The following is a 27,941-nucleotide window of genomic DNA, read 5'->3' as shown; positions in this document are numbered from 1 at the left end:
TCTTTTCCCCGAACGCGGGGTATAGTATGTACGATTCAATTGCTCATCTCTGAACTCTTGCATGCAACCTGATTGCCTCTATTGACGGTATAAAAGGGAAGCACTCTTGGAGTTAGAGGTGAACCCTGTCTACGATTAGAAAGAGTGAGTAACGTCGCCATTTCTATGACACTGTCTCCTACTGTGCAACGTGAGTAGAACAGAATTTGTTTTAAATTACATGCATATCATCGTATATTTAAAAAAATCATACAATAACTAATGTGCAAAAAAGGACGTCCTGAGCACGACCATATTATAGCGACCTCGTATACGTTTATCACACAGTGGAGTTGAAACAAAACCACACAGCAGTTTGCTACAGTGAATAAGTCCTGAACACGCAGCCTACATATGCCTCGCGCTTTCGTGATAATGAGTCGCTTTTTGATCGGTAGAGCGTGTGTGCTGCTTTTCAAGTCTGATCGGTTTATCTGAAAACAACTGGCGCAATATTTCAGACTATATGTTGCAGGCTCAGTACAATAAAAGCCGCGTCCAGTTTTTCTTTTGCTCGATGTGGCACTTACGACTCACTGGGCAGTAATAAAATAAATTGGGTCGATTGTGTTTTAAGTCAAGATTGCAGGTGGCTGTAAGTAACGCACAGAGGCTACACAGGCGTATCGAGCTCTTTTGCTGCAGCGCTGTATCGGCCAGTAACCACGATCGATCGGTTTCGGCTATTCAGTATGAATTAGAAATCAGGTTTAAAAGTATTGTTTGACTGGTTTGACGCTTTTTTCACAAGTGAAAACTATTTAATGTAACCTTTCATATTTATGCATAACGGTTATGGAGGGGCACAACCAAATTAATTAGTTGCGATTTTGTCAATACTTGTTATAAAAGGCACCACAAAGTTGTATTACTATGATAACTTATTTGGACAATGTTCAGTGTACCATAGTAAATCCACATAACATGATAGTATAGACCAGTAATTGTTAGAGATGACATCTATGACATTTAACCGTGGCTTGCCAGATAAAATTGAGACTACCATTTATCTTTCATAATTTTAACATTCTTTATTCTGTTCGTTGTCACTCAGTATGTCTAGCTTTGTATGTAATTATCACAGTAAAAGCTGTATGGTTACAGTTTATACATCTGAACTGGTGGGTAGCAAGTATGTTGATCTGGAGCTAATGAGTGGCTGGTTTTGATTACCACCTTCTCATTTCCTGAGTTGTGCTCTTTCCGCATTTACTACCTTGGCATCTTTCAATGAGCTCTGTGGGTTTAGAAGGGTCTGGTTAAACAGGCCTATTGAAACCAGACAACTAGGTATCTGGGTCAACCTGAAGGTCCCAGCATAGTAACCTAGTATAATTCATGTGAAAATGGGCCATCAAGAGTGAGTGAAATGTACTGAAGTATAATGCAGTTATTCTTAAACAAAAAATCACATCTTATGTCTTACTTGGCTTGCAGAAAATAGCCTTGGTTAAGACATATTTTGAGATGATGAGGTTTTTTGTATTAAAAAAAAAAGTGGAGTGAATGTTAACTCATGGCAGCCAAAACAGCTGAACATACATTCCCACAACACACAGTACAAAATAACTTCTCAGTCTGTCCTCATAGAAAATGAAACTATCAACATGGAGAAAAATATGTTTGTAAAGAAGCCTTCCCACTGCATTGGCCACATACTTCACTACAAGTTCAGTCTGAGTGGAATTTTCCAGATCCTGTGGGAGTAAGCCTGCATCCCTCTCTCCCATGTTGCTGGCTGGCACATCGGTTTTTGGTAAAGCTCCATAATGGTGCGTAACACTGAGCACACTGAAGCAGCTGCTTTTATAATTGTAATGCAAATATTATTGCAACACTGCCAAAAGCATCCAACCGTATCACACATAAATCACAGTGTCAAGGTCAGAACAGTTGAAGCATGTGTGTTCTCCGTGATATAGCAGCTTTTCAATTTGGGAACGTTTTCCAATTTGATTAGATTAGTTTTGATTATATTTATTACCCAGAGAATTGATAATAGAATATAATTGCTTAATTGACTCCAGTTATATTTGTTGATGCATATATACATTTTAGACACATCATCTTTTTTTCTTGTACCCTAATGTATAAATTACAGGTCACTATATCTAAGAGTACTTTCAATTTCAAGCATCTACTCGGATTAAGAATTTTGCTTTGGAGTTCCAGGTCCACTCTCTATCTGAAACTGAATGTCATTCTGTGGTAGGAAACTGCATTATCATGTCTCTCTAATTATTCACCTTATTATGAGAAAATGACTGACCTATATTCAAAGCATACTTTATCCAAAAAAATAGAATATAAAATATAGCCAGCTCTACTTCTCTGGTGTCAAATATCCAGGTAATACTACTGCCTGGAGAACTGAGGCTTGCCTCAGACAGACACTTTTTCCACAGCAGACTGCAATGGTAATCAGTTCAAATCTCAAGGAGAACATTTTCACTGTCAGCAACATGCATTCATCTCTCACTCACTCACTCTCTCTTACTTTCTCTCTCTCTCTGAGTAGACTTTTGTTGTTGATGTTGTTGATGATGAGAACGATAATTAAGTCAGAAAAAGTACATGATGTTCCCTGCCACCTCCAGTTTTGGTTCCTGCAAAAATATGTAAAATAAATGCCATGCCACTGTAACCACAAAGTGATTTTATATACATATATATATATATAATGTGTGTGTGTATATATATATATATGTATATGTGTGTGTATATATATATATATATATATATATATGTATGTATGTATGTGTGTGTGTGTGTGTGTGTGTGTGTGTGTGTGTGTACATCTGGGTGAACCAAAGTTCTTTTTCTAGTAGCATGTATCCTTTTAGGCCAGTGAGTGCTTTAGGGCATGGGGGACCTCTGCAGTGGGAGAGGTCATTAATATATGGATTAGCCATGTGACATTAACATATGGAGTTGCATGGGCATACAAGAAACAGAGGACTGGGCATTGGTCCCATTGTTTGGGTTTTCTGAGGGTGTTTGATGATGTGTTTGTGTGTGTGTAAGTGAAGATATGGGCAAAGGAACAAGGACACTGCTTTCAGAATGGTTTCAAATGCTTTTTTCACCGTGTTTACCACATTTCAGTTACCATGCACCATAATCAATTCCAGCACATTCTACCTTTGTTGGGTGTGTCGCTGATGCATAAAGAACATAACTGTGATGTCAACCTCCTCCTCCCATCTTCACTCTTTTCTAAAAATTAAAATGCTGGAACACTATTCCAGCTCTCTTATTGACTAATGAATCTTGACTAGTGAATCTTAGCTCTTTAAACCTTCAGTTCAATCAACAATCAAATGCTAGAATACTAACATATAATGGGTAATCTGCAAATGTCCCATCTGTCCTGAGGTTCTCCATCTTCACATCCCAATATATCTAAATACGTAAATAAACCGAATGAGGCGGAGGAGGCAATGTTACAAAGGCATAAAAAGACAGACTTAATTAGATGTAATGTTAGGTTCAGGTGAAAGTCTGGACGTACAAATAACACCAAGATTTCTAACAACCTGAACTGGCCTGACTGATACACCGTTGATGTCAGTGGAGATACTGGATGAAGGACCTACTAGCAATACATTTATTTTGTCAGTGATTAATTTAGGAAAGTTTATATCCATCCAGAGCTTCAAACTGGAAATGCATACTGTCAACTTCTGCATGAGTGAAATAATGGGACACTTATAGTGGGTAATGTTATCAACACATTGGCTGTTAGCATTAAATTGGTTTGTCACTGGAACCTACAAGTCCTTAACATCATGCGATGAAGATGGGGTGCAGAGCAGGATGCAATTTAAAAGGAGGAAAACCAAAACAACCATTAAACTAACAGAGAAAAACTGCAGCCAAACCAGAATGTATCTACCCACAATGTACCATTACCTACACAAACACGAGAACAAAGCAATTAAATGCAGTGGTTTAAATATACCTTCCATTTTCTCTGCCGGTCAATTGATGGAACAATGACACACAAGTGCATTCGATAAAGGGAGATGATTAAGCAAGAGAAAAGTGCAGAAACAAACAGCAGAACAAAACTACTTAGCAATTGTTGTCTAGGAAACCAAATGAAAACAAAAATACATAGACATAATGTGATACGGGGAGGGGGAAGGAGCATGGGAATCCATGACACTTAATTGATGTTGCAAAGGTGTTCAACAAAACAGTCAACAAGCCTTCTCTTGTTTGCTATTATGTAAAGCTGATTTCACCTCTTGCAAGAGATATAAGAGATGATTCCTATAGTGATAACAATTGGCCCCTTCATTCCAGTTGTTTTAGTGGCTGTGATAATAAATCTACATGTGGTTTCTCCATCATCCTGGAGGATTTTGAAGTGTTTCAATAAAATATTAGCCACTGTTTTATTTGTATAGGTGCGTATAAAAGGAATTCTTGTAGTCATAACAGTAAATTGTTTATAGGTCAGTGCATCTATTCTCTGAACAGGTAAAACACAAGAAAAGGTATCATCTACAACTTCTTCAGGAAAATCCAGAGTTATGGAAATATTCACACATTTCAATATTTTTTTGGAGGAGGTCTTCATTCTCACTGGAAAGGTGCTTAAGCCATAATAGCTGTGAGTAAGGAATGGAGTTTTTGCATGCTTTAAAATGTAAAGAGTTGTACTATCTGTTGATTTATAATCAGTCGTGATATTTAAGCCAGAATTTTCTGAAATTAAATGTTCAAAAATGAGAGTGAAGTTCCCAAGGTTTGCTTGCACAGCTGATAAAGGTCCTTGTGTACTTCACTGCAATTTTAAGCATTCTACATTTTTTTTTACTACTGTACACTACACACACAGAACATGGAAACCCACAGAGATAGAGACTTGAACACAAGACCCTAATGCTGAGGCACACATGCTATCCACAGAGCCTCCCCTGCCATGCTGCACCCTATTTAAAGTCCTACACACATGTACAATAGTTGTGACAATGAAGTAGACTTTGACTTTGACTATGACTAGATTATAATAAAGGCAGAATAAACATGTACTGTATACAATATTAACTTAAAAAGACGAATACAGTAATATCACCAAAACAGAACAAACCACATAATGAACAGTAAAATGGGTTGTGCAGATGTATGAGACAGATGAGTCTAGTGGGTAGAGTTACTGTGTGGTTGAAAAAGGTGGAATGAGGTAAGAGTGTTATCCTTGCACACTCAGTGACAAAACTGAAACGAGGGGGCGGTCTAGAGCTTAGTGGAACATTGGTGAAATATGAGGAGAGTGAAGAGAGGAGCCTCTTCTGTAAGATGTAGGTGCACCACTGCCCTCATTGCTCTCAGGTGGTCTCAGTTTGTTTATAGGAATCAGAAGAAAGACAAAACTGCAGAACAAAAAAAGACATTTCAGAATGGTGTTACAAAGGTAGAATGAGCACTTTATTGTACTGAAGGTCTGATGTGTGTCTATGGTGCAGTCTTGGAGGCATTGTTTGATGGAGCAGTGTATGGTGATTTCTCTCTTGCAACAATCCTACTAAACATGGTAATTAAGAGAAACTCAAACTGCTGGTCTGTGGCCTGTATTGCCGTTGGTGTGCTGTCCGTGGTGCTGAACTGCTTTGGGTGCAACGTGCTGCTGTCCCTGGTACTGGACCCTCATGACTATAGAGAATCCAGAACCTTTATGTTTTTCTCCATTCATAAGATGCCTCACTGTACATCACTGTATCATTTCTTTAATGATATTTTTAATATGTAGTTTAGTACTGACCTACAGTGGTTCTTGTTCCATTTGTAATTCTCTATTCTAGCTGCGGTCTAGTGATGGAGTCTCTCCTGAGGGGAGAGCTCAGTTTCAGGGGAGCAAGGGAGGTACTGAGAGAAGATGGGTGTGGACTGGGATGGCCGACCTCCCCTTTGCCTGTCGACATTTCTCCAGCTTCCCAGTTTGCCCTGACCGCTGCTTACCATGACATCAAACAAAGGCTTGCCGGTCTGGAGCGGGAGAACAGCAGCATTAAAAAGAAGCTAAAGAACTATGAGATAACAGTAAGATAACTTTTTTTCATTTCATTGTAGTGCTGTAGTGCCAGATTAACTGTAAAGCAGTGGATCAAGTGTAGCTTAGCTCTGAGAAAGCAACACTGTTGAATGCACAGAGGCTGGGAGTGAGAACTATTTAGAATTGAATCTTTATTGCCATTATACTCAGGTACAATGAAATTTCATATGGCGTCTATTCTTTAGAGGTCACAAGGCAGTGCAAAGAAGGTTGTACAATTCAGTCTAATATATAATTTAAATATTTCAGGTGTTGAGTGTTATAAAGTTCAACAAATATTAATAAATAGGTAAATGCTGTATTTTTGAATGTTACCTTTAGCAAGTCTCTGAAGATGAAGTGGATATGTACATACATACATGCATAGTTGCATAGAAGATGAAGTGGATATGTACATACATACATGCAACTATGTCATAGTTCTCTGTGTGTGTGTGCGTGTGTGCACGCGCATGTGTGTGTACGTGTGTGTGCGCACGGATGTGTGTGTGTCTTTTTTGGAGGAACACCACCTTGTTGTGAAAAAAGACCTCAAGATGCCGTATGGAGTTCAGCTCCTGGTAGGGTCACCCTTGGTGTTGAGGTTGAGGGGGAAGACAAAATATAACTCAAGAAAGACGTCAACAGTGGAGCAGGCAGATGATTGTGTCCAGCAAACAGGTGGATTACTACAATGGCTATGATGGTGGAGGAAGGCTGAAGCAAGGGAGGATCTCCAACTGTCATAGAGTCCATACGGTAGTCCATGCTATTGATTGCAGTTCCATCTCTGCAAGTACCATGTGGTGGCTCTCTGTGCACAAGTCTCCTCACATTAAAAGAAGTTACCCACAGGCATCAACCTGTAGGAGATAACCCACACTGCACACTTCAAGTCCTGTGGCAGTCAGCATATGCTGACAGCACAGGGTTGAGAAGTCTGGAAGCTCATAGTTACAGTGAGTTAGGTTTTGAGTTGCTAGACTCTTGGATTTAGGCCAAGAATTTTTCAGCACCTTCACCCATTGACTGAGCAGCCCATTTCAGCCCTTTTCTGCCTAACGAAACTTCCAAGCTGGATTACTGCATGCAGTCCCTCATGTGATCAGAAATACAAAAATATTCATTTTGGAGGCTGGAATGTGACTCCTGGGAACAGCTAGAGCGATTAATAGCCTTTGTAGCACAGGAGCTATGGAGATTTACATCAACATTGCAGCCCTATTTGAAAACATGCTAGCAGAAGAAAGACAACCGAGGGAGGAAAAGAGAGTAATACACCTTCTTACAAAAAGGAAAACCTACTAGTGAACCCAGGATACATGGTGGTGACTTCACCACCAGAAACAACTTGGTCAGTCATCTTACTGAACTGCCCAAGGGCATCAGCAAATTCCTAATGCCTAAAATCATTCTAGGGGACTTCAGTTGGTTGGGGTTATAGAATGTGGAGTGGAAAGAGAGGGTAGGAAACATTAAAGGGTATTTTCCTCCTGACCAAGTGTGCAGAACACACTACAGGGGAACCTCATTCCTGTCCACAACAAGGAAAACTATTGCCTGCATTCTGCTCAAGACTCCCCCCACTATCTGAAGAAGTCCTCCCAATATCCCATTGCAGTTTCTCTCCTGCTTGTGAAATTATCGTCATTATATTCAGAGCCAGAAAATTATAGAAAAAAATGCAAAAAAAAAGGAACAAAACAACCACTATACATGGCCTTCATTGACCTTACTAAAGCATCTGACTCCATGAACCATCAGGCCTGCTGGACAGTCCTGTTAGTGTTGCTGTCTAGAGAAATACATTAGGATTCTGAGACTCCTTCACAATGACATGTCAGCAGCAGTCCCCTGTAATGGCAGTGAGACTGAACCTTTCAAGGTAAAAACATGATTTAAAAAAGGATGCATCTTGCCCCAACTCTGTTTGCAGTTTTCAGCTATCCATCTGCTTTCAGCTTTTAGTTTTCAGCTACCCAGCTATCCACCATGGAGCTACAATATGCAGATGATAACAGTATGATCCGTCTACACAGAAAAATATCCTCTGTGCATACCTGTTGCTTTTCACAGGGTGTAAACAGTCGTTGGTTTGGCCACAAACGTAAAGAAGACCTAAAAATATATTCCATCAGCCCCCATTGGACTCCTCTGCACCCCTGCAGACAATAACAATTGATGGTGCAAGCCCTGAAGATATAGGCCAGTTCCCCTTTCTTGAAAGTCATCTCCTCAAAGGCAGACAGCAACAATAAGGCCTCTGCAAGGTGGAGAGTGAGGTTTTTGTAAAGCTCCATAGAATGGTCTTTGACCAGCTTGAAAGACCAAGGTAGTTGTCTTTCCCACAAGGTACTGATCTTGCCCACACAATTAAAATATGGTGCAGACACCTGGACTAACAGCAGTAGACATATAAGAGTCCCGGAGTCCTGCCACCAGAGGAACCTGCAAAGTGTCTTGAGTATCAGTCAGAGAGAAAAGAACACTAACATCAGTATTCTTGAGGAAGCTGTAGAATTTTGTACTGTCACTTTAAAATTACAGGTGCTGATGTACGACATGCACAGGTGGCAACCTGTGTGGTTGATATAAAGTATGCGATGGTGAATAAAGCAGTTCAGTGTACATGAACTTGTCTGTTTATAAACACTTACTTGGTGTCAGAAGTGTGTGGTAATGGATAAGTGGCTTTGTTGCACTGGCCCCTTAGCTTTTGATGACAACATTGCTGATATCTGGTGGAAATCTGACAAGGAACAAAGAATCTTCTGCAATGCAGGCCTGTCGGGTCAATCAAATAAAGTACGATCAGCCCTGAGGCTACTGAAAAATTCAAATTGTTCAACTCCAAAGATGGGTGAAGGCACAAAGGTCTGAAGATTTTACTAACACAGTTTACTTATGCTTGCCTGCAAAAAAAATGTAATTATAGACAGATATACTTTCAACACTGTTAGTCAAAAGCCTGATAAATCAGTGCATGTTTACATCTTGAGAAGTGTGATTTCAACTGACATGACAAATAGATTAGAGGTTACAAGGGATAGAAAGTTCTTTTGTCCCGAAGCATCTACTCTGTGAGAAAAATCTCACACTTTAATTGAGGATTATGCTCCAGGAACAGTGAGAAAAGGATTACAGGAAGCTAAAAAGAGGTGGATATGTGTGTGCTATTCAGAAAACGTACTAAAGCAACCACAATGAACAACAGTCCCTTGAACTCCCTTGAACTCCCCTGAACGTAAATGCTATGCATTCAACTAACAATCTAACAATTGTAATAATTGTAATAATTTTGCTAAATGTTGCAGATCCCTGCCAGCACAGCTAGTACCAAAGCCCCCAGTTAATACAGGAAGAGACAGCCAGGTAGAGTGCAAGAAATATGCAACCACTGATGAAATAAACAGAAGCTGACAAATGAATAAAAGCAATCTAAAAGATTAGACCAAACCCAAGATAAAACAAGGATAAATATCATAGCAATTTTTCAGACGTGGAAAATAAACATCTAAGCACTGAAATCAGTGTGTGCTAGTTAATTTTAGAAATAAATATTAATTAATGGATTATTAATTAGTGGATTAATTATCATATGTAAAATATTTATTTCTGCTTGTTCATTGGCCAGCAATGTTTCATTATGTGTACAACAGCAGGCAGGCCCTAGGACACAGGGCTTTGGAGGTGGGGCTTTAGTAGCAGGGCTTTGGGGGCGGGGCTGGAGTATAGAAGAGGGGGAGGGCCATAGATGTTGTACTGCTTTGAATTTTCAAGCTAATTCCTCAAGCATACTGAATGCAGCTTTAATTTACAATTTAAAAATAGATACATTTTAAAATAGTCAATGGTGAAAAATAACAGCAAATTAAAATGCCATGTCCTGCACATAAAGGTTTGAGATGACATAATTTTTGTTTGTCTTCATTTTTTGTTGCTGCAATTGTTCCTAATTATGTACTGCAATGTGTATACAAGTTTCTAGAAAGGCTCAGACAAATAAAATTTATTGCTATTTATTGCTACTAATGATATGAATATTATTGTTAGAACCAGCAAACAGTTGGTTCTGTTATTATTTCAGGTCACAGTCTGAATAAGTCTAGCTAAATGCAACAAATGGCCTATGGTAGTAATTTGACTGGGCTGTCATTAATATAGTTCAATTAAACATTTGATTTTCATGGATTAACCATATCCTTAAAAAACTACTTTTGAGAAATACTTTTATTCATTTTTGTGCTTTTGTGTGATATGATGGAAGTGGCCAGAGAGGTAGCAATGTGGCATGTTTATGTAGCTTACTCAGCCAGAAGGTTTTTAAATGCAGTCCATATCACAGATTGCAGGATATAGAGGGAATACAGATGGACATTGTCACAAGCTCCAACCTACAGTTATAGGAAGTGGGAACAAAAGGGATGAGAGGCTTTGGTATAAGGAAATGCCTTTTGCATTTTGAAATCTGCATTTTGAAAAAGCTGTCCAGGTGCTTACCATCAGAAGAAGCTTGCAGTGATTATTCCAATGATCTAATAGGTTCATTATGCTTTTAATTAATCTAAAAGCCCACTCATCTACCACTTAACACCACACTCATTGAATGATATACTCACATTGGCAATTTGATACACATCAGGACAGTGATAGAACTTGTTACTAAGAAACCAGAGTACAGACACTCTATTCATTCTTGAAGCAGTTAAATTAAATGTTAGTCAAATATAAGATGTGCATACACAGTTCAGGGTGATGTCCTGTGTTGTATCTATGTCCTACTTTTGAACATCAATGTAACATATATTTTTTTAACCTACCTATCAAGAGAACTCATACAGGCAGGCAGAAGAGGTTTCTGTGAAAACAATATGCAGGCTTTCAGAGAAGATACACAATATGTAATTGAATTAAGATTTTCTAAGACTGATCTAGGCTTATATCCTTTTATGAGCATAAAAGGAAAAGCAGGGTAATGGCATTCCACCCCACTATTGCCCAACACACTGCTATCTTTCGACAATGATGTACTAGAAGAAAAGCTGAACAAACTGAACAGTTGTTTCAGCGGAAACCGAACCCAGAGTCAGTGACTAATGCTGCCTCTCACCACAGCTGAGCTTTATCTTCTGTGTTTTCTGTAAGTACTGGCATGAATTCCCCAGTGTACTGTGAGTTCTGTGATAACATCTTCATAATGCTGACAGTGAAACCCAAAGTCCAGTATTGGGGAACATGGAGAAGGAGCAAAGTTGTGGCTAAAAGAACCTGGATGACCAAAAATAGACCCAAAACAACACCCTCTGAAAGGAATAGGGCCTACACAAATCGATAGAACACTTGGTGTTTAAAGGCATTGCTGAGAGGGAGTTCGATCATTGTACTGAAGTTGATGTGTTTCCTGTAGTATGAATAGACTGCAGGAGTCATGTTCAGTCTGGTTTTCAGTGTCTGGGTGTGTTGTTTGCAGTTCCCCATGATCAGTGTGTTTGAGGAAGAGAGGAGCATGTGCCGAACATGTGACCCCACAGAGGCCACGCTGATGCATGTGGAAGATAGCCTGAACCTTCAGCAGAGGATCAGCAACCTTACCCAAGAGGTAAGACAGAATGTGTTTGAATGTGTCTGTGTGTGCACACATTTGTATATATGTGTGTCTTTGGGTGTCTGTGTATCTGTGAGGGTGCATGCATGTGTGTGTAGTAAATATAATTGCACAATAACTAAATTGGATCTTGTTGTGGCCTTTGCCTGAGCTTCTCTTCCCAGCTGCTCAGACAGACTGTCCTAAGCTCTGAAATGTAAAAGTCTCAGATCATCTCCCGCAGCTTCAGAAAAGTAAAGCTCAGAAGGAGCACCTGGAGGAGGTGATTAAGGCCTACGAGAATATCCATCTGGAGAAGACCAGCGTGCAGAAGGACCTGGACAACATGGTGGGTAGCTATGCTGGTCCAGTTCAGGCCATACAGTGAGCTTAGGATGTCCTTCTTCTCTCACTTAGCGTTGTGTGTTACTGCTGTTTGTTTACTGTAACTACTGGTTATTTTTACCTCAAGATTAGCAGAAGAGACTTTTTGTTATACTAAGCATATGTGCATTGGAAATAAAAACCCAAATTGAATAGAACTGAATACCCTGGGACTCCCTCTGGACCAGGCTTTAAGGACTTGCTGTTCTTTTATTTTAGATTCCTTTGGGTGAGTGTAATAAAAGCATACGAGCACTCAGGCAAAATTCAAACATTTGCTGTACATTTAACAGTATAATTGAACTTATGTCAAATATGGGGGTTAGCCCTTGGATACTGCTGTCTGCTTGTTCTTGCTCTGTTGTTAGTTAGCACTAATGGCAGTACTGCCAGCTTTGGTTTAGGTTTTTAGTAAGCTGGGGTTCCCTATCCAAGTCCTGCAGGTTCATTTAGTTTTGCTGCCCTGACACACCTGATTCAGCTAGACAAGGGCTTGATAATCAGCCGTTGAACCGTATCAAGTGTCTAAGATTAGAAGGCATGTTCTGTAGAGCATGGTTTGTCCTTGGACTGAGCGGCATTGCTTGGGTGTGTGTGTGTGTGTGTGTGTGTGTGTGTGTGTGTGAATGAGATCAGGCAACCCTGGCAGAACAGCACCTGAAGCGGATCAGGGGTCTGGAGACAGCTCTCAGGCAGAGAGATCTCCTGCTGCAGAGGAGGTGCTCCAGGCTGGGTAGCGCAAGGGAGTCGTCTTACTCTCGGAGCAGAGAAGCCTACTGCCTGCATCTCCATAACAGCCTGGATGTGCCCTGTGGTAAGACTCACAGTTAAGACATCAAAAACATATGTAGGGAAAAAGACCCCTTCTCTCTCTCTCTCTCTCTCTCTCTTTCTCCCTCTCTCTTTCTCTTCCTTTGTCATATACATACAGACACACACCGTACTGGGTCAAACCAACAAAGACAAAGTGACACAACAGGAAGAAAATATTAGAACAATTTTACCACTAGTACAAATGTCCTGATACACAATTTTTATTTCCATGTAAAATGTGCAAATCTGTCATGGGCGTTACTTCCCCCTGTGCTTTAATTTTGTGACAGATTGTCCTGGTCCAACCCTGCACAGTTCGCGTAGTTTGGACACCCTCACTGACCTAAGGGTACTACGCCTGGAGGCTGAGCTTGAAGGTGCACGGCACGAGGCTCAGGGAGCGTTTCAGCGAGAGGAGGAGCTTAAGTCAGAGCTCCAGCGACTGCAGGAAGAGGTCCAACATTTACAGGACCAGCAAAGACAGGTGCACATAGCGTACATATGCCTTTATGAATCCAGACATTGCTGTAATACTGTACAAATGCACTGGAGTGTAGAGGTTTTTCGCTCCAGCTCACCATTTTTGTTCTTATTGGCATTTAAACACACCTGCTCCAAGTGATCAGTGGCTGTAGTATCCTGAATAACTTTGGTGGGATAGAAAAAATGTAGACTGCATAGAGATTCTGAAGAACTGGACTGGAAACCTCTGCTACAATAAATGCTGCTACCATCTGCTTTGCTGCAGGAGTTGGATGCCCCATGTGAACACTGCAGTGTGGAGTGGATCAAGAAAGCAGGAGATGAACAGTGAGTGACATCTCCAGGCTGATGGGCCTCAGTTCAGAGCCTCTCAGTCCAGTCCAGTGAATTAACCAGTAATTGCCTTTTTGTTCCAGTTCCCAGCAAACCTGACCTCAGCATTCAACATCTGTAGATTGCTGTAGAATTACCTCATGTGTTTGGAGCTGAAGACAAACAAAAATATTTGTCTTGCTGAGCCTCCCTAAGGAGTCACTGCTCCAGTTTGTTTGGATTATAATTTATTTACCTAAATCAAAATGGGAACAAAAATAATGTGTCAACATCTTAAACTTGTAAGAGATCACAGAGCAACCCCAAAATGTGCGGTGTGTAACTACAGTTAAAGTGAAGGCACGTGGTATTGTGTAGTGCATGGAAGTCAACACCTGGAAATCACAAGCCAGAGAATGTAACTGGTCACAGTGTCTCTTAACAGTGCTAGTCGTAATGATGCTACTCATAGCAATGTCATCCTGTGTGCAAAAACACCATTTGTCTCATAAACTGAACATTAACAAAGGCAATCAAGCCTCATGGACAGCCTGGGCGTTGAACAAATATTTCACACTTTAAGTAGCCATTAAGTGATGGTTAAATCTATGTCACAAGCAGCTTTCAAACTTAAAAATGCCATAAATTATTTTGTAGTATGATTCATTAATGTTACAGTTGTGTGTGGATACAAAGTTTGTCTTCAAACGGCAAAAAAAACTATGAGATACATTCTTCATATTGATGTGGATACTCGCATGTCCTGTGTTTGTGTTCTGCAGAGTAAATCTTGCCCTGGCCTACACAGAGCTCACTGAGGAGCTAAGACGCATTTGCATCTTAACCGCTGAGCAGAGCGAGATTCTCAGACAGGCACGAAATCCTCCAGAACAGAAAAGCCCTGGTAAATGCCTTTAGCTGCATAAATCCCATGAGCAAAACAGCAGACAGCACACACATGCTGATTGTGATTTAGTAAAGAATTTGCTAATTGTTTACCAGGCCCAAAAGGAGCAAGATTGTTTGCAATATCATGAGCAAACAGTTCTTGCTAAGAACATAGAAGGGAGACAGTAGTTCCTATGAATATGAAGCAGTCCAGTCAACATTGAACCTGCACCACGTCATAAGTAGCTAATTTTCTTTAGTAAAATACATCACAATAATTTTTATATAACACTTATATAAATAAGTTTTATATATGTATAATTTACCAGTGAATTAAACTTTGCAAAAACTTTTTTTCTCCCTTGCAATGCTTTGCGAAGTCTCAATAGAAGCTGTTTTCGGTGTGTTTCTTCTACAGTGCTGAGGCGTTCCCCAGCCCCCCATCACAGCTCAGTTGCTTCCCCCCTCCCCTTAACCACCCTCTCTCCTCTCACTCCCTCTATCTCTCACTCCGCTTGCCCCTCTGTGCACCACCTACGGGCCAATTTCCAAGGCCGCCGTAGCTACTCTGAGATGGCCAGCTCCTCCGCCCACCAGGGCTCTGCTCAGATCATCTGCAATCCGGTGTCCACACTCCCAAAACCTCGCCCAGGAGGTAATGGCTATCTGGGGCAGCAGGAGCAGTCTCAGGCGTCATCAGTAGGGACCCGCCCAGCCTCCGCTCATGGGCGGAGCCTGAGCAGAGGGGACATGACCAGCAGCCCGCGGCTGGAACTGGGCTTTCCTTTGCCAGGTGTGCAGCTCCTGTGCAGCTATGACGAGCTCCCTGCCCCTGCCCCACTAGTCACACCTCCTCAGTCTTCAGAAGATGAAGAAGAGGAGTGGCCTTGTCCAAGCCCCACCCACAGTCCACCCAGGACTCTAGGAGTGATGCCTCCACACCCGCCTTTCCCTGCCCCAGACGGGCCCTGCACTCTGACCTGCCCACTGCTGGGATACCTGAGCACTGAGCATGCACGGTCCTGGCCATCAATCAAAGTAAGTGATTATGCTATGTTAATTTGCTGGCAAAGCCAAAAGCTAATAGCTTTTTCCTGTGTTTGGATTTTTTTTTAATGATTTATCTGAATATAGCAGGATAGTGCAATAGTTATTTTAATTTGTTGATTAGTTCATGCCTGGTATTTTTATGTAGGTATGCAGTATGACTATTCTTCTACTTCTTCGTCTTCTTCTTTCAGCTCTGGATGGAGTCAGAGGAGAATGACTCACGAAACTGCCCACTCTGTCAGCTGACATTCCCTACCGGTTACCCTGATGACGCTCTGATCAAACACATTGACACTCATCTGGAAAACAGCAAAATCTGATAGACCAGCTTGGCCAAGCCTTTGCTGATCTTGTTGGATTTATTTACTACATAATAAATTTGCTCTCCTTGGAGACATTCATTCATAAATTGGTCCAAATTATCAGAACTGCCCACAATGTGTTCAGGTAATACTGTAAGCAAATCCCTCAATCTACATATCGCACACACACAAAGCAGCTTGTAATGACTGTTTAGAGGTTGTAGATCTAAACTGTGAAACCCCCCCTCCTAAAACATCACATATGTCAACCCAGTCAATTGTAATGTCTTTAATTAAGTGTTGATACATGGATGTAGCTTTAATCCTTATTTTCTCATCATTCATAATCCTAAAAACATTCTATAACCACAAAATCCTGAAAAATAGGGCATAGAATAGTAAATGTTTTTTGTTTAATAGAACTTTGTGAATAGTGCTGGCAAAAAGGGACTGTTTTCTCCTGTGCTAATAACTGCTCGGTTCCAGCCAGATGTATGTTTGTAAATGTGTTAACATGTCAACTGCCTCTGGAGAGCATGATGTTTTCTTTGAGCATACAAATGTTTAGTTCTTTGCTAGCTCAGCTAGCAAAACCTCATGCCCATTTATATCTTCAGAGTCTTCTTATCCTGTTTGGATTTCTGTAATACTAACTATGATGTGTCCATTAATGTTTGAAGGGCATTTAGATTTTGTGCATGTATAACTTGACTTTATTCTTTTTGTTAATAACTATGGGAGATATTAGCTATTATATGACAGACTGGAAGAAAAGGAAAACCCTTACAGACCTCTACAAACATTTAACATTTGTTTCAGTGAATGAGACATGAAACCTAAAGAAGAGGAATGAAGCCATGGTTTCAGAACTGGAAAGAATTTTCATTCTTTAGAAGAGTCAGTACTGGATGGCCATTTTGAATTTTCTGAGTCAGGTACAAAAGGATTCCTTCAAAATATTCCTTCTGGCGTAATTCCCAATCTCAGACCTGGTAAATTTCACATAATGCTCATTTTTTGTTTTTCATGCTCTGACTTATCAGGTAATGACAAAGACCTTCTTGAGTTGACTCAGGTGTGTTATAGCAGAAAAAAGACAGTAAACAGTGCAGAGTTGCTAGGTGTGGGACTGGCAATGAGAGCCAGTGTCTTTGGGGTTACAGGTATCAGGACCCTCTGCCTTCTGCTGGGATTTGCTTTTAAACCTGACCTAGGCTTTCAGTACACATCAGATCCCAGACCACCACACTGTCACAGTATCTTCACCAGAGCACTCCGCCACCAAATCCTTCTGTCACCTGGTAGCAGATTGGCTGGAGAAAATAAGCATCAAACTGTGTGTCTTTGTTTTCCTTCACAGGTTCCATCTGTCACTTTGTAAGTGTGTATCCTGTGAGCATGCTATGATTAGATGCAGGCTCATTATAATGGAACCAGACAAAACAAACTACCTAACACCAGCTATGTGCTTTAGAGCTGCTGTTGATGGAGATGTTTTTGATCCTGATTGTCCTGATTGGGTTCTACAAGAGCGTGATTGACCTGCGTGCTCCTGAGGTGACGCCGATATGTGCAAGCGTTGGCTAGATGGTTAGTGCCAAACTAAATCGGTGGAGTAAAACCAACACAAAGACTCATAATAGGTGTGTTTATGCTGTATGTTTACACAAGTGTATTCTGAGGTGTGTCAATGTTGAAGTAATAACACATTAATAACAACAGCAAACCATAAACCAGCCTGTGGGAGGTATAATCTCCTATGTGAATAAACACATTTGTACTGTTGAAAGATTAGAAGACTGTAGATTGTGCTACCAACCAAATAGCCATCCAGTATACATTTTCACAAAAAACAAAAAACAAACAAAAAAAAAGTTCACACAGCATTAGTGACATCACTTTGGGCCTTCATTATGCAAAGGCTCCAAGATCTGGGACTTGGTTGTTTAACATAATTACCAAACAGTAGGTATTCAAACAGGAGTTCATTTAAATCTCCAGTATGTCTTGCAGGAAGTATGTGTAAACTAAAAAAAAAAAAGTAATAATACAAAAAAAGGGCTCGTGTTGGGCAACAGGCTGCTGTTTGTCTTTTTCTTTAATGAGTTCAGCAGTTGATTATTTCTGCTGTTGTCTCTGTCAGGAATATGTACTTCTACTGAAAGCAAGTAATAAAACTAGAAAACCAGAATTATTTGCTCCAGAATCATGTAAAATTATTTACTAATAAAACATTCATACCAGTGTTACCTTGACATGTACCACATACATAAACATTGCTGCAGACCAAGTACACACCTTCATGGTAACGGTATTCCATAATGGCAGTGGTGTCTTTCAGGAAGATAATGCACCCTGCCCCACTGCAAAAACTGCTCATGATTGGATTGAAGAACATGACAAAAAGTTCAAGGTGTTGACTTGGCCTCCATATAACTGAGATCTCAATCAGATCTAGCATCTGTAGGATGTGCTGGAAAAGTCTGATCCATGGAGGCACAATCTCACGACTTGCAGGACCTAAAGGAGGTTGTGTGTGCCCTGACAGGTCAGAGCTGTTTTGGCAGCACAAGGGTGACCTACACGATATTGGTCAGCAATGTTATTGCAGATCAATGTATGTGCACACACACATTTAGTTGATTTGTTTGTGTCAGTTTAGTTATTTTGTGCCTTCTTAAGTTAATTTATGTGGTAGGAATATGTTACTATCTTTGTGGCGTATTTTTGTTTTTCCTGTTACATCAGCTCCCTTTCTGCTTGTTTTTGCAGGGTGTGAGCCTCGTTATAGGTCTGCCATTGCAGTAAAACAGTTTTCCTTAGGCAGAAATGTCATCTGTTGACTCTTTTCCCACCTGGTGCTATATATTCCTGTCTCACCCTTCTAGTGGGTTAGTCATTTCTTGTTTTCCTCTATTGCTTTCTACTTGGGAGTTTGAGGATGTTCTTGCTGTTCCTAGGATTGCGCTCTTCTGGACTAAGATCAGTGTTATCATTCTGGGATCTGTGGAGCCTCTCTTCTACACCGGGGGTCACAGGGACAACCTTTGTATACGTTTTCTGCATTCTCTCAATATACATGGTTTAAGAGACACTACTAAACATGTGATAAAATGATAACACAACCAGCATGTCTCCAAGGAATACTACAGTGCAGCAGCTTGAATTTAAAAGCCATAAAATGCCTTTTATTAGAAATGTGAACCTTAATTCGATTGCCCTAAAATGTAGCCTGCTGTCTGAGGTGTCCACCACCCTGCTGCAGTTCTGAGTGTGTTAGACTTACAGGAATGTATTAGCACACTGTGAAATATGAATGAATTATAGTGAGGGGTACCATGATTAACACAGCCCAGCCAGCCAGTTCCACTGCTTTCTTCATTCATATTTGTTTATTGCTGAGACCCAGTACACGTTTTTTAATCTATATTCGTCCATGTGTTTGACAGCACACACCCACTGTGATGGGTACATAGAAGTGTATATGTATAGATGTAAAGGATGACAATATACTGACAATCTCATAATATTTATGAATGACAGAAAAAAGATTTCATTTATTTATACATGAATAAAAAAGGTTAGAGACAGTCAAGTTTCTCTTTTATATGAATGTATTTTTTTTTTCATAATTCCATGACAATATAAAAACTATTACCAAATTCTAAAAAGGTTAACTTTAAAACAAGAAAAGGCAATGTCCTAGTTAACATTTATAAAAACAGAAAAGGTCTTCCCTAAAGAGCTTGAGAGGCAGAATTATTCCCATTTCTAAACAAAATGACTAGTGATTGCCTCTAATAACATTCATACAGCAGGACTATATAGGAATTACAGCAGGACACTGAAGAGCATTACCCAGTTCTGGTCCTGACCTTGCTGCACATTGTAAATCTCATCGTCTTCCCTGCTTTTAATGCACCTTACACAATACACCTGACTCGATACATAAGCTAATTAACACACCTGACTCAACATATCAGCTCATGAAGAAGCCCTGTTTGAGAAAACCCCTGCATGTGCTGAGAAAGATACTAGATTTTTTTCCAGCTACCAATCCAGTGAAGGAAAACTACAATTATAATCTAATTAATTTACATTTTGTGCATTTCTGTGTATTTTATATGACAGCAGCACAGAAACCCACTCCAAATGGCTTTTAATTGCAAACACAATTTAATACAAACTACTATAAACTGTTTGACTGCTCATCATTATGAAGGTTAGAAGTATAGATAATGCTGGCTATGTTTAGTGCTTTAGGTTTTAAAACACTGTTGAAATGCAGCTTTACCAGGGCCTGAATGTAATTTTTTGTTGTTTTTGTTTGTGTGTGAGACTTTCCCTAAATGCTACACATTAAAAATCACAATAGAAGAGTCTGTGCCGCCAACTCCCAGTGGTAGTTTTAATTAAGCGTTGTGAAATCTTAAAAAGGAGAAAAAAAAAAAAAAAAGCTTGCATATGTGTTTTTTGCACAGGGCTGCACTGTCTTCTGTACATTAATCATTATGACAATCCTAAGCAAAAAAAACCAAAACAGTGCTGTAGTGCATTCCATCCAGGAGTACAACTAGCCCAGCATAACTAAACAGGCTGACGGAGTGCCAGTGAGCAGCATGGCTCCATAACACTCCACAAGCATTCACATTCCCCACCATGAGCACATGCCCTGTATGTTCAACCGGGCTGCACACACATTTGTGGGATTTGTCAAGTCGCGGTGTCTGGTGACGGAGCTCGTCCTGTGGCCCGCAGCTCACCGTGCCAGCCTGATGTCAGTCGGCCTGAGCTGCCTCTCACCCTCGGCCAGGAAGATCTGCATGGCTCTGTAGAGCAGGTGCACGCCCAGCTCCCGCTTCCTCTTCACTGGCCATGTGGAGACCACCCCATAATAGTCTCCTCGCTTCTGATTTGTCAGCATCTTTAGGCCTAACAGGACAGAAGTGGAATTCATTCCACTTTGAGTCACTGATGAGCACAAGGATGCACATAACCAGAGAACTGCCATAATGAGCATTCAACGTTCTCAGCAATCAAACATTAATTTAAACAAAATTCAGGTGGAGTGTGTGTAGCGGGTGGAGTGTAAGGAGTGTGTGGAGTATGTACCGATGGCGTCCACCATGCAGGCCTCGCGTGTGTACGCCTCCACAGGGATGACATTCTGAAAGCAGTGCAAGGAGACCACGCCCAGGCTGCAGTTCCACACCTGCAGGATGTGCTGCACCTTCGAGCAGAGTTTCTAAAGGAGAGGGGCATCACTGCAGTTACAGAGATCCAGTTACAAAATCCAGGTACAGAAGGTCAGCAAAGCCTTAGGTAGGCAGAGACTAGTTCTCAAAGGGCAAGTGGGCAGAGACTGGATTCTTCAAAGGGTAGGTATGGCTGGAGGGTTCTGTTCTAGCTGAGCAACTGATGCAGCTAATCAACTGTCTGCAGTCTGAGACCACCTGATTAAACAAGTGGAATCAAATGATGCTCCTGCTCGGTCAGAGTGAAAAGCTGCAGCCACACCTCCAGGAATAAAACTGGACACTGCTGAGATACAGGACAGAATGGCTGTGTGGTCTTATGGTGTTACTGGGGGTCTCTCGTACTATGGAATAAGTATTATTTCAACATACAATAAACAGTCAAAGGCCTTCCCTTGCAAAAAGGGGCTTGTCAAAAACCACTGACAGAAAACAACAAAGCCAATTTGTTGAAAACCTCACCGTGCTGGAATGGTACATAAAAGGATCAGTTAAACAAAAATGGTACATAAATATGTTGAAAAATTCACTTCTCTCAGACCTTGGATGTCTTGTCTCCTCTGAAATATTCCAGGGCTTCGTACAGGTGGCTGTAAGGTCTGGAGCGCTTGCCTTTCCCAATGTAAAAGATGGCACTGACAAAAGTTTGGAAGCATTCCAGGGCACTCATGCACTGACTGCGGTACGGAAGGTTCCTTGTCACCCTAGCAACAAGACCAAGCATGATTAGACCTGGTCCTAGCTGTGTGTTTGTTTATCCTCCCTAAAACAATAAATAAACAAAAAAAATTGACACTTCCCTTGTTACGAGGCACGTCTTTACCTGGGATCAAGAAGCAGGTAGTTAAAACTGGACTTTATAATGCCTTCGCGCCAGTGCTTGTTTTGATCGGGTTGATCAAACTGCTCGCACAGCGTAAACTCGTCCGCCTTGCAATCAGGCAGATGAAACGTGCGGAGTGCTTTATTGAGCTCTGCGCTATAATCTGCAGCTCATCACAAAAAAAAAGGAAATAAACATAACAAAGGGAAGTAAACAAAATATATCAAACTGACATTAAGATCAACTTAATTTGTAGGTTGCAGATAATGGATACACATACCAGGGAATGCAGATAAGCTGGTCCGGATGGGTTGTTGGAGCATGGCCATCTTCTGAAGGGATCTTAATTTCTGAATGTACAGAGGACGCGTGTGTGTGCTGATGGGCCCTGGTTCCTCTCCCAGGTCCTGAAGCCTGTGCCTGAGCTCTTGATCTGTCAGCCCTCTGGTATCCACAGCATCCTCCCCACCAGGGCTGTGGTTCTCCTTGCCTTTCTCCGGACTGGTGGCCACTGACTGCAGAGAGCGCCAGTCATAGAGCACAGTGTCGTCGCTGGTGGAGGTCAGGAGGCTGGAGCTCAGGGATGCATTGGAGGTGGGTGGAACGTGTGTTTCGATCAGCTTGTGCCCTTCTTCCGTGTCGGTGTAGAGGTATTCCACAGGCTCGTCTACGTCCGTGATGTGGGGGCGTCCACCAGGTGTGTAGGACAGGTTCGCCAGTGTCTGGGGTGGGGAATGGCTGTAGAATCGACTCATGCTGTATCTGGGTGTGCAGCCTGAGGAAGGGGTGTTGAGTAGGTTTCCCGGAGGCAAAGAGCACTCAGAACTGCAGCTGGAGGTCGACTCAAGACTTGCCTGGCTTGGACAAGACTCTTCCTGAGAATTCAGGCCATCTTCATTTTCTTTCAAAGCACAAGTTCTTCTTTGTGATATCTGAGTTGCGCTGTTTTTTAGCACTGCTGAACTTTCACTTGATGTGGTCCTATCTGAGGTGAAAATTTGTTTCTCATCATCAAAAACTGAAGTAGTTTCCTTGGTAGAGTTTTCTGAGGTTTCTGTCAAACTGTTACTGACACCTTCTAAGCTCTTGTCAGCAGCACTTCTAGACATGATTACTGTGTCTGCCATGCTCCTGGATATAATCAGTGTATCTGCTTGGCTCCCATAGTCATCTGAGCTCTGGTTTGAAGACACCCCAAGTCGTAGCAGGTGGGAGCGTAGGTCTTCCACACTGCTGTCTTCGCCAGGCGGTCGGGAGCTCTCATCTGCATCGCACGTGACACGCGGTGATTTCACCGTGTTGCGACGCATCCGTATTGGTGTAGGCAGCGTCTGTTCGAACAGAGACGAGGTGTGTAGCAAGGACTGGGAACAGTTGCTGATTCTTTGGGAGCAGCGACTGAGTCTCGAACGAGTCCTACCAGTCACAAAAGGACTCGTGGTGAAGTGAGTCTCACGCAGCACCTCGGCAGCCTCCAGAGTGCAGTTCGGCATGGGCCCTACGCAAGGCTCACCATGATACTTGGACTCGTTCATCAGCCTGGTGCCTCCATCAGTGGCCGATTCAAAGCTTTCCATCTTAGTGTTATTAGAGTCTGTACTTTCTGTGGTTGCTCCAACATTGGTAATGGGTTTACTCTGATCTCCATCACATCCGTTTCTCCAGATCATTCCTTTGTCTTTCTCCAAGGGTGAGAAGTTTCCAGTAGTTAGTGGGGCTTCAACTGCACTCTTGTACGGGTTGCTGTCACAGCTGCTGTACTGGCTGGACCCACTGCTACTGCTGACAGGGGCGTGAGAGTCGCCTTTCTGCTCATCATCTTCATCAGCAAAAACATCATCTTCCACCATGCTTGCTGCTCCAAGTCCAATTACAGTTTTCTCAAATTCATCCTCGGGCATTTTGGTCTCTCGGCAAAACACGAACACGTCATCTGGAGAGGTGACGTCAATTCCCTGGTTTTGTAGCACTGTGGCCATGCGCTCTGAGTCTAGGAAATCTGGGTACTGGGAGAAATCAACTGTCATATCACAGGGATCCTGTCTCTCAGCTGGGATGTTCCACAGGGAAGCTGGAAAATACTCATTGGAATCCCTGAAGGATACACTCTTCCGGCTTAGAGGGAAAAACGGAGCAGAGTGCTTTGAACGTGGGATAAACTCCCTATCTTTGCACACGGACGCAACCTCTGGACTCTTTTTGACGTCTAACACTGAGAGCCGAGTGCTGGAGAGCACTGCATCACCCATTCCACCTCTACCCACCATATCACCGTTTCTCTCGCTGACACCAGACACCTCAGACAGCCAGGACTCATGAGCGCATCTGGCCCAGTGGTATTCGCTGGGGATCCCAGGCATGTGGAATAAAGAAGAATGCCGTGTGCTGCTGAACACCTCGTCCCCGAAGTCACTGAGCATGGACACAGAGTCTATGGTGCTGTCCCTCGGAGAGCAGTCCGAGTAGAGTGCTGGAAAACAGCAAAGTGAAGTGTTAAAAACACATGTGCAAAAAAATGTTCAAAGCATATTTGTATATACATACACACATATATACACACACAGTGAACAGTCAGTTCTTTGATGTGTGAGTCGATGTGTTGGCTAAGTGATAAAGTGGATGTGTTGGGTAAGTGTAAGGATCTGAGTAACTCTCACAAGGGCCAAATTGTGATGGCAAGACAGATGGGTCAGAGCAACTCCACACTGGCAGGATTTGCCCTGTGGGGCATTCCCAGTAAGCAGTGATAGTGCCTACCCAGTGTCATCCAAGGAAGGACAACTGGTGAACAATCACCAGGGTTGTGGGAAACCAAGGCTCACTGATGTGTGAGGGGAGCTGAGGCTAGCCCATCTGGTCTAATCCCACAGAAATGCTACTGTGGCACAAGCTGCTGAAAAGGTTGATGCCATCTATGACAGAAAGGTGTCAGAACACAGTGCATCACAGCCTGCTACATGTGGAGCATCATAACCACAATCTTATTAGAGTGCCAATGCTGACAGCACCTACAATGGGCATGAGCGCCAGAACCACACCATGGTGTAATGGAAGAAGGAGGCCTGGTATGATGAATATCAATTTCTTTTACATTATGTGAATGGCAGGGTCTGTGTACACCTGGGAAAGAGATGGCACCACAGTACACTATGGGGTGAAGGCAAGCCAGCAGAAGAAGGCAAGCCAGTGTAGAAAACTGCCCAGCAGTGTGACGCTCTGGGCTACATTCTGCTGGGAAACCTTGGCTCCAGGAATTCATGCGGATGTTACTGGCCTATTTTAGCAGGATAATGCACCCTGCCACAGTGAAAAAATGTTCAGGAATGATTTGGGGAAGGTGTTGCTTTATCCTCCAAATTCCCCAGGTATCAATATGCTCATGCCCATCTGTGGGATGTGCTGGAAAAACAAGTCCGATCCATTTACGACTTATTGACATATCTAGAGAGACAAAGGCAGTAATAATTTCAATGTAATAAACAAGGTCTCTTAACGGCACATTTCAGATAGAGGTCCTTCATGAGCTGGACAAGAAAAGTGCACGTGTGTGTGATGAAATAAATAAAAATCAATTCATATATATATATGATTGATTGATTGATAGATAGATAGATAGATAGATAGATAGATAGATAGATAGATAGATAGAGAGAGAGAGAGAGAGAGAGAGAGAGAGAGAGAGAGAGAGAGAGAGAGGCAGTCATAGTTCAATGGTAAAGGTACTCAACTAGTAATCAGAAGGTTGTCAGTTCAAGCTTCAACACTACCAAGTTACCACTGTTGGCCCCTCAGCAATACCCTTATCTAATTACTCAAGCTGTGTTCAATCAGAATTGTAAGTCATTTCCCATTCAAGTGTCAGCTAAACGCCACGAATGTTAATGTAATCATCTTACAGTACTGGAATTTGGGAATGTCTTGGCAATCCAGGGGCAGGGCCTGAGACTCGTGCTCCCGGAGAATGCTTGCACACCTGCTGTTCTCCTCTTGCTCTGCCAGATCAGCAGGTTTGTTTCCCTCCTGAAAACAGCACTGCAGAAGGTTCAGCTATGCACAAATGCAGTTTGTATAAATGCAGTGTCATATGTAATGTCATTCTTTGCCTTGTTTTGACTGAGAATCATTTATGCGAGTACTCAGACAACAAATGCAACAACAGTTTAGATATTCATAGAATGATATGATTATTAAGTGTTTATGATGAGTCATTTTAGTCTATTTTAAAACAGCTCACAAACATTTATTTTTGGCTCACACTGTTTCTAAACAAAACAAACTTAAAAATAAATGTCCAAGAAAGGCCTACTTTTTTTTAATCAAGCAATGTGTTGAGTATACTGAATATCTTACTTGGTCTTTTATACTAGGGTTTCCACCATTTTTCAGAAGTAATTTGAGGTTCTGATAACAACCCCATGATGCAGCAATATGTAATGGTGTTAGACCCTCAACAGACCTAAAACAAACAAACAAACAAACAAACAAACAAAAAATCCACAATTATCCTTTACCTTTAAATGCTTTTTAAACATTTTCTTTGGAAAACAATTTTTAAAACCGAAACGTTTGTAATCAAGACACCAGATATCCAAAATAAATCCACAAACCAAGGCTATAATAACTGAATATGACTTAAGAACCAGTGGTCTGTCAGATCAGTCTAGGCCGTCTACCTGAGGTTCGGCTCGGCACCATGTTGCAGAATGAGTCTGAGGCACCGAAGTCCTTTCTCAGACTCTTTACCTGCGGCAATGTGGACGGCCGCAAGACCCTCCTCTAGAACCGTGTTAGGGCTGGCGCCCTGCAGCAGCAAGACCTCCACGCTCCTGCGAGGCACCAGGCGTAAAGTGAGGGATGCTATTGACCAACCATACACCTAAGAACATATACTGAACACATATTCAATGTAAAGACTACCTGAAATACTATCAGTGTGTACAGCATGTGCCATAACTGAGCGTGTGCTGTGTGTGCAGATGTTTAGAAAAATTAAAAATCTTAAATTTTGGTTGTATTTGCATTACCTGACGTCCGTGTTGTTTACTGCTGTACACAGCAGTGAGGCTAAAACTGAATCGTTCCTTTGCGTGGACATGTTTTCTGAACATGTGTGAGGTCCGATGTTTCGATTTTACAAGTACGTGTCCAGCATTAAGCCAATTAGCTCATCAACAGCAGGCAACGGGCATTCGCACGATTCAACTGTAGTTAACTATCAAATATGAATTTAGAAATTTGTGCTAACGTTATGCACAGTTCACAGTAGTTTCGCAGGGCTTTCGCTGCATATAAACAGTGATCAAATATGGCGATTTATATAATATAACTGGAATTTGCAGGGCAAAACAGTTTCCTTTTGTCGATTAAATTTCCCTCCGTTGAAATGTTCGTATTGTTACTTCGGGGAGTTACCGCCATACAATGTACACACAGTGCCCTCTGGTGTTCTGGAGGACGGTACCTGGGTTCATCGTCTTTATGGTTTAATGCCATTGTATGTCGTTCCAGATTCTGACATCCAGTTTCAATTTACTGATATATACTGATTTGAATTGTGGGATTAAGACAAAAATAAATGATGAAAGAGAAACCGAACAGGCAGTGTATGTAGATTATCGAGAAGCCAGCGACACTAAAGAAAATTACATATACACACACACACACACACACACACACACACACACACATATATATATATATATATATATATATATATATATATATATATATATATATATATATATATATATATATATTAGCTTCATGTTTTTACACGTACAATGAAAATAAATAAATAAATAAATAAATAAATAAATACATTTGATTTTTTCCCCCATTGTACAATGAAAAGAAAATTACATATACACACACACACACACACACACACACACACACATATATATATATATATATTTTAGCTTCATGTTTTTACACGTACAATGAAAATAAATAAATAAATACATAAATA

The 27,941-nt window shown here is 41.4% G+C and overlaps 2 protein-coding genes across 2 annotated transcripts; one reads left to right on the top strand and one right to left on the bottom strand.

The window, feature by feature from the left end:
• Positions 1-8: 8 nt before the first annotated feature.
• LOC113581129 (TANK-binding kinase 1-binding protein 1-like) lies at positions 9-18,168 on the top strand. Its single transcript, XM_027016065.2, has 10 exons — positions 9-144; positions 5,850-6,087; positions 11,550-11,678; positions 11,908-12,012; positions 12,684-12,861; positions 13,151-13,344; positions 13,609-13,670; positions 14,438-14,559; positions 14,962-15,581; positions 15,785-18,168. Exons 2-10 carry the CDS (start codon positions 5,863-5,865, stop codon positions 15,911-15,913), a joined length of 1,764 nt encoding a protein of 587 aa, XP_026871866.2. The 5' UTR covers positions 9-144; positions 5,850-5,862; the 3' UTR covers positions 15,914-18,168.
• A 1,091-nt stretch (positions 18,169-19,259) lies between these two features.
• ankle1 (ankyrin repeat and LEM domain containing 1) lies at positions 19,260-27,309 on the bottom strand. The gene is made up of 9 exons (XM_027016067.2): positions 26,998-27,309; positions 26,647-26,799; positions 26,324-26,429; positions 25,870-25,993; positions 22,254-24,443; positions 21,974-22,136; positions 21,692-21,854; positions 21,008-21,140; positions 19,260-20,827 (listed from the first exon to the last, which is right to left on the bottom strand). The coding sequence occupies exons 1-9, from the start codon at positions 27,066-27,068 to the stop codon at positions 20,655-20,657; spliced, it is 3,276 nt and encodes a 1,091-aa protein (XP_026871868.2). The 5' UTR covers positions 27,069-27,309; the 3' UTR covers positions 19,260-20,654.
• Between the last annotated feature and the right edge of the window lie 632 nt (positions 27,310-27,941).

Source organism: Electrophorus electricus, chromosome 8 (assembly GCF_013358815.1).
Source record: "Electrophorus electricus isolate fEleEle1 chromosome 8, fEleEle1.pri, whole genome shotgun sequence".
Taxonomy (NCBI): Eukaryota; Metazoa; Chordata; class Actinopteri; order Gymnotiformes; family Gymnotidae; genus Electrophorus; species Electrophorus electricus.
This window is presented reverse-complemented; position numbering and strand designations above follow the sequence as displayed.

Excerpts from the sequence above, each read along its gene's own strand:
- LOC113581129 (XM_027016065.2), top strand. The coding sequence starts at position 5,863 with ATGGAGTCTCTCCTGAGGGGAGAGCTCAGTTTCAGGGGAGCAAGGGAG. Across the intron at positions 6,088-11,549 it reads TAAAGAACTATGAGATAACA|TTCCCCATGATCAGTGTGTT; the intron begins GTAAGATAACTT and ends TGTTGTTTGCAG. Across the intron at positions 14,560-14,961 it reads TCCAGAACAGAAAAGCCCTG|TGCTGAGGCGTTCCCCAGCC; the intron begins GTAAATGCCTTT and ends TTTCTTCTACAG.
- ankle1 (XM_027016067.2), bottom strand. The coding sequence starts at position 27,068 with ATGTCCACGCAAAGGAACGATTCAGTTTTAGCCTCACTGCTGTGTACA. Across the intron at positions 25,994-26,323 it reads ACCCTAGTATAAAAGACCAA|GAGGGAAACAAACCTGCTGA; the intron begins GTAAGATATTCA and ends TGCTGTTTTCAG. Across the intron at positions 21,141-21,691 it reads GAGGAGACAAGACATCCAAG|AAACTCTGCTCGAAGGTGCA; the intron begins GTCTGAGAGAAG and ends CCTCTCCTTTAG.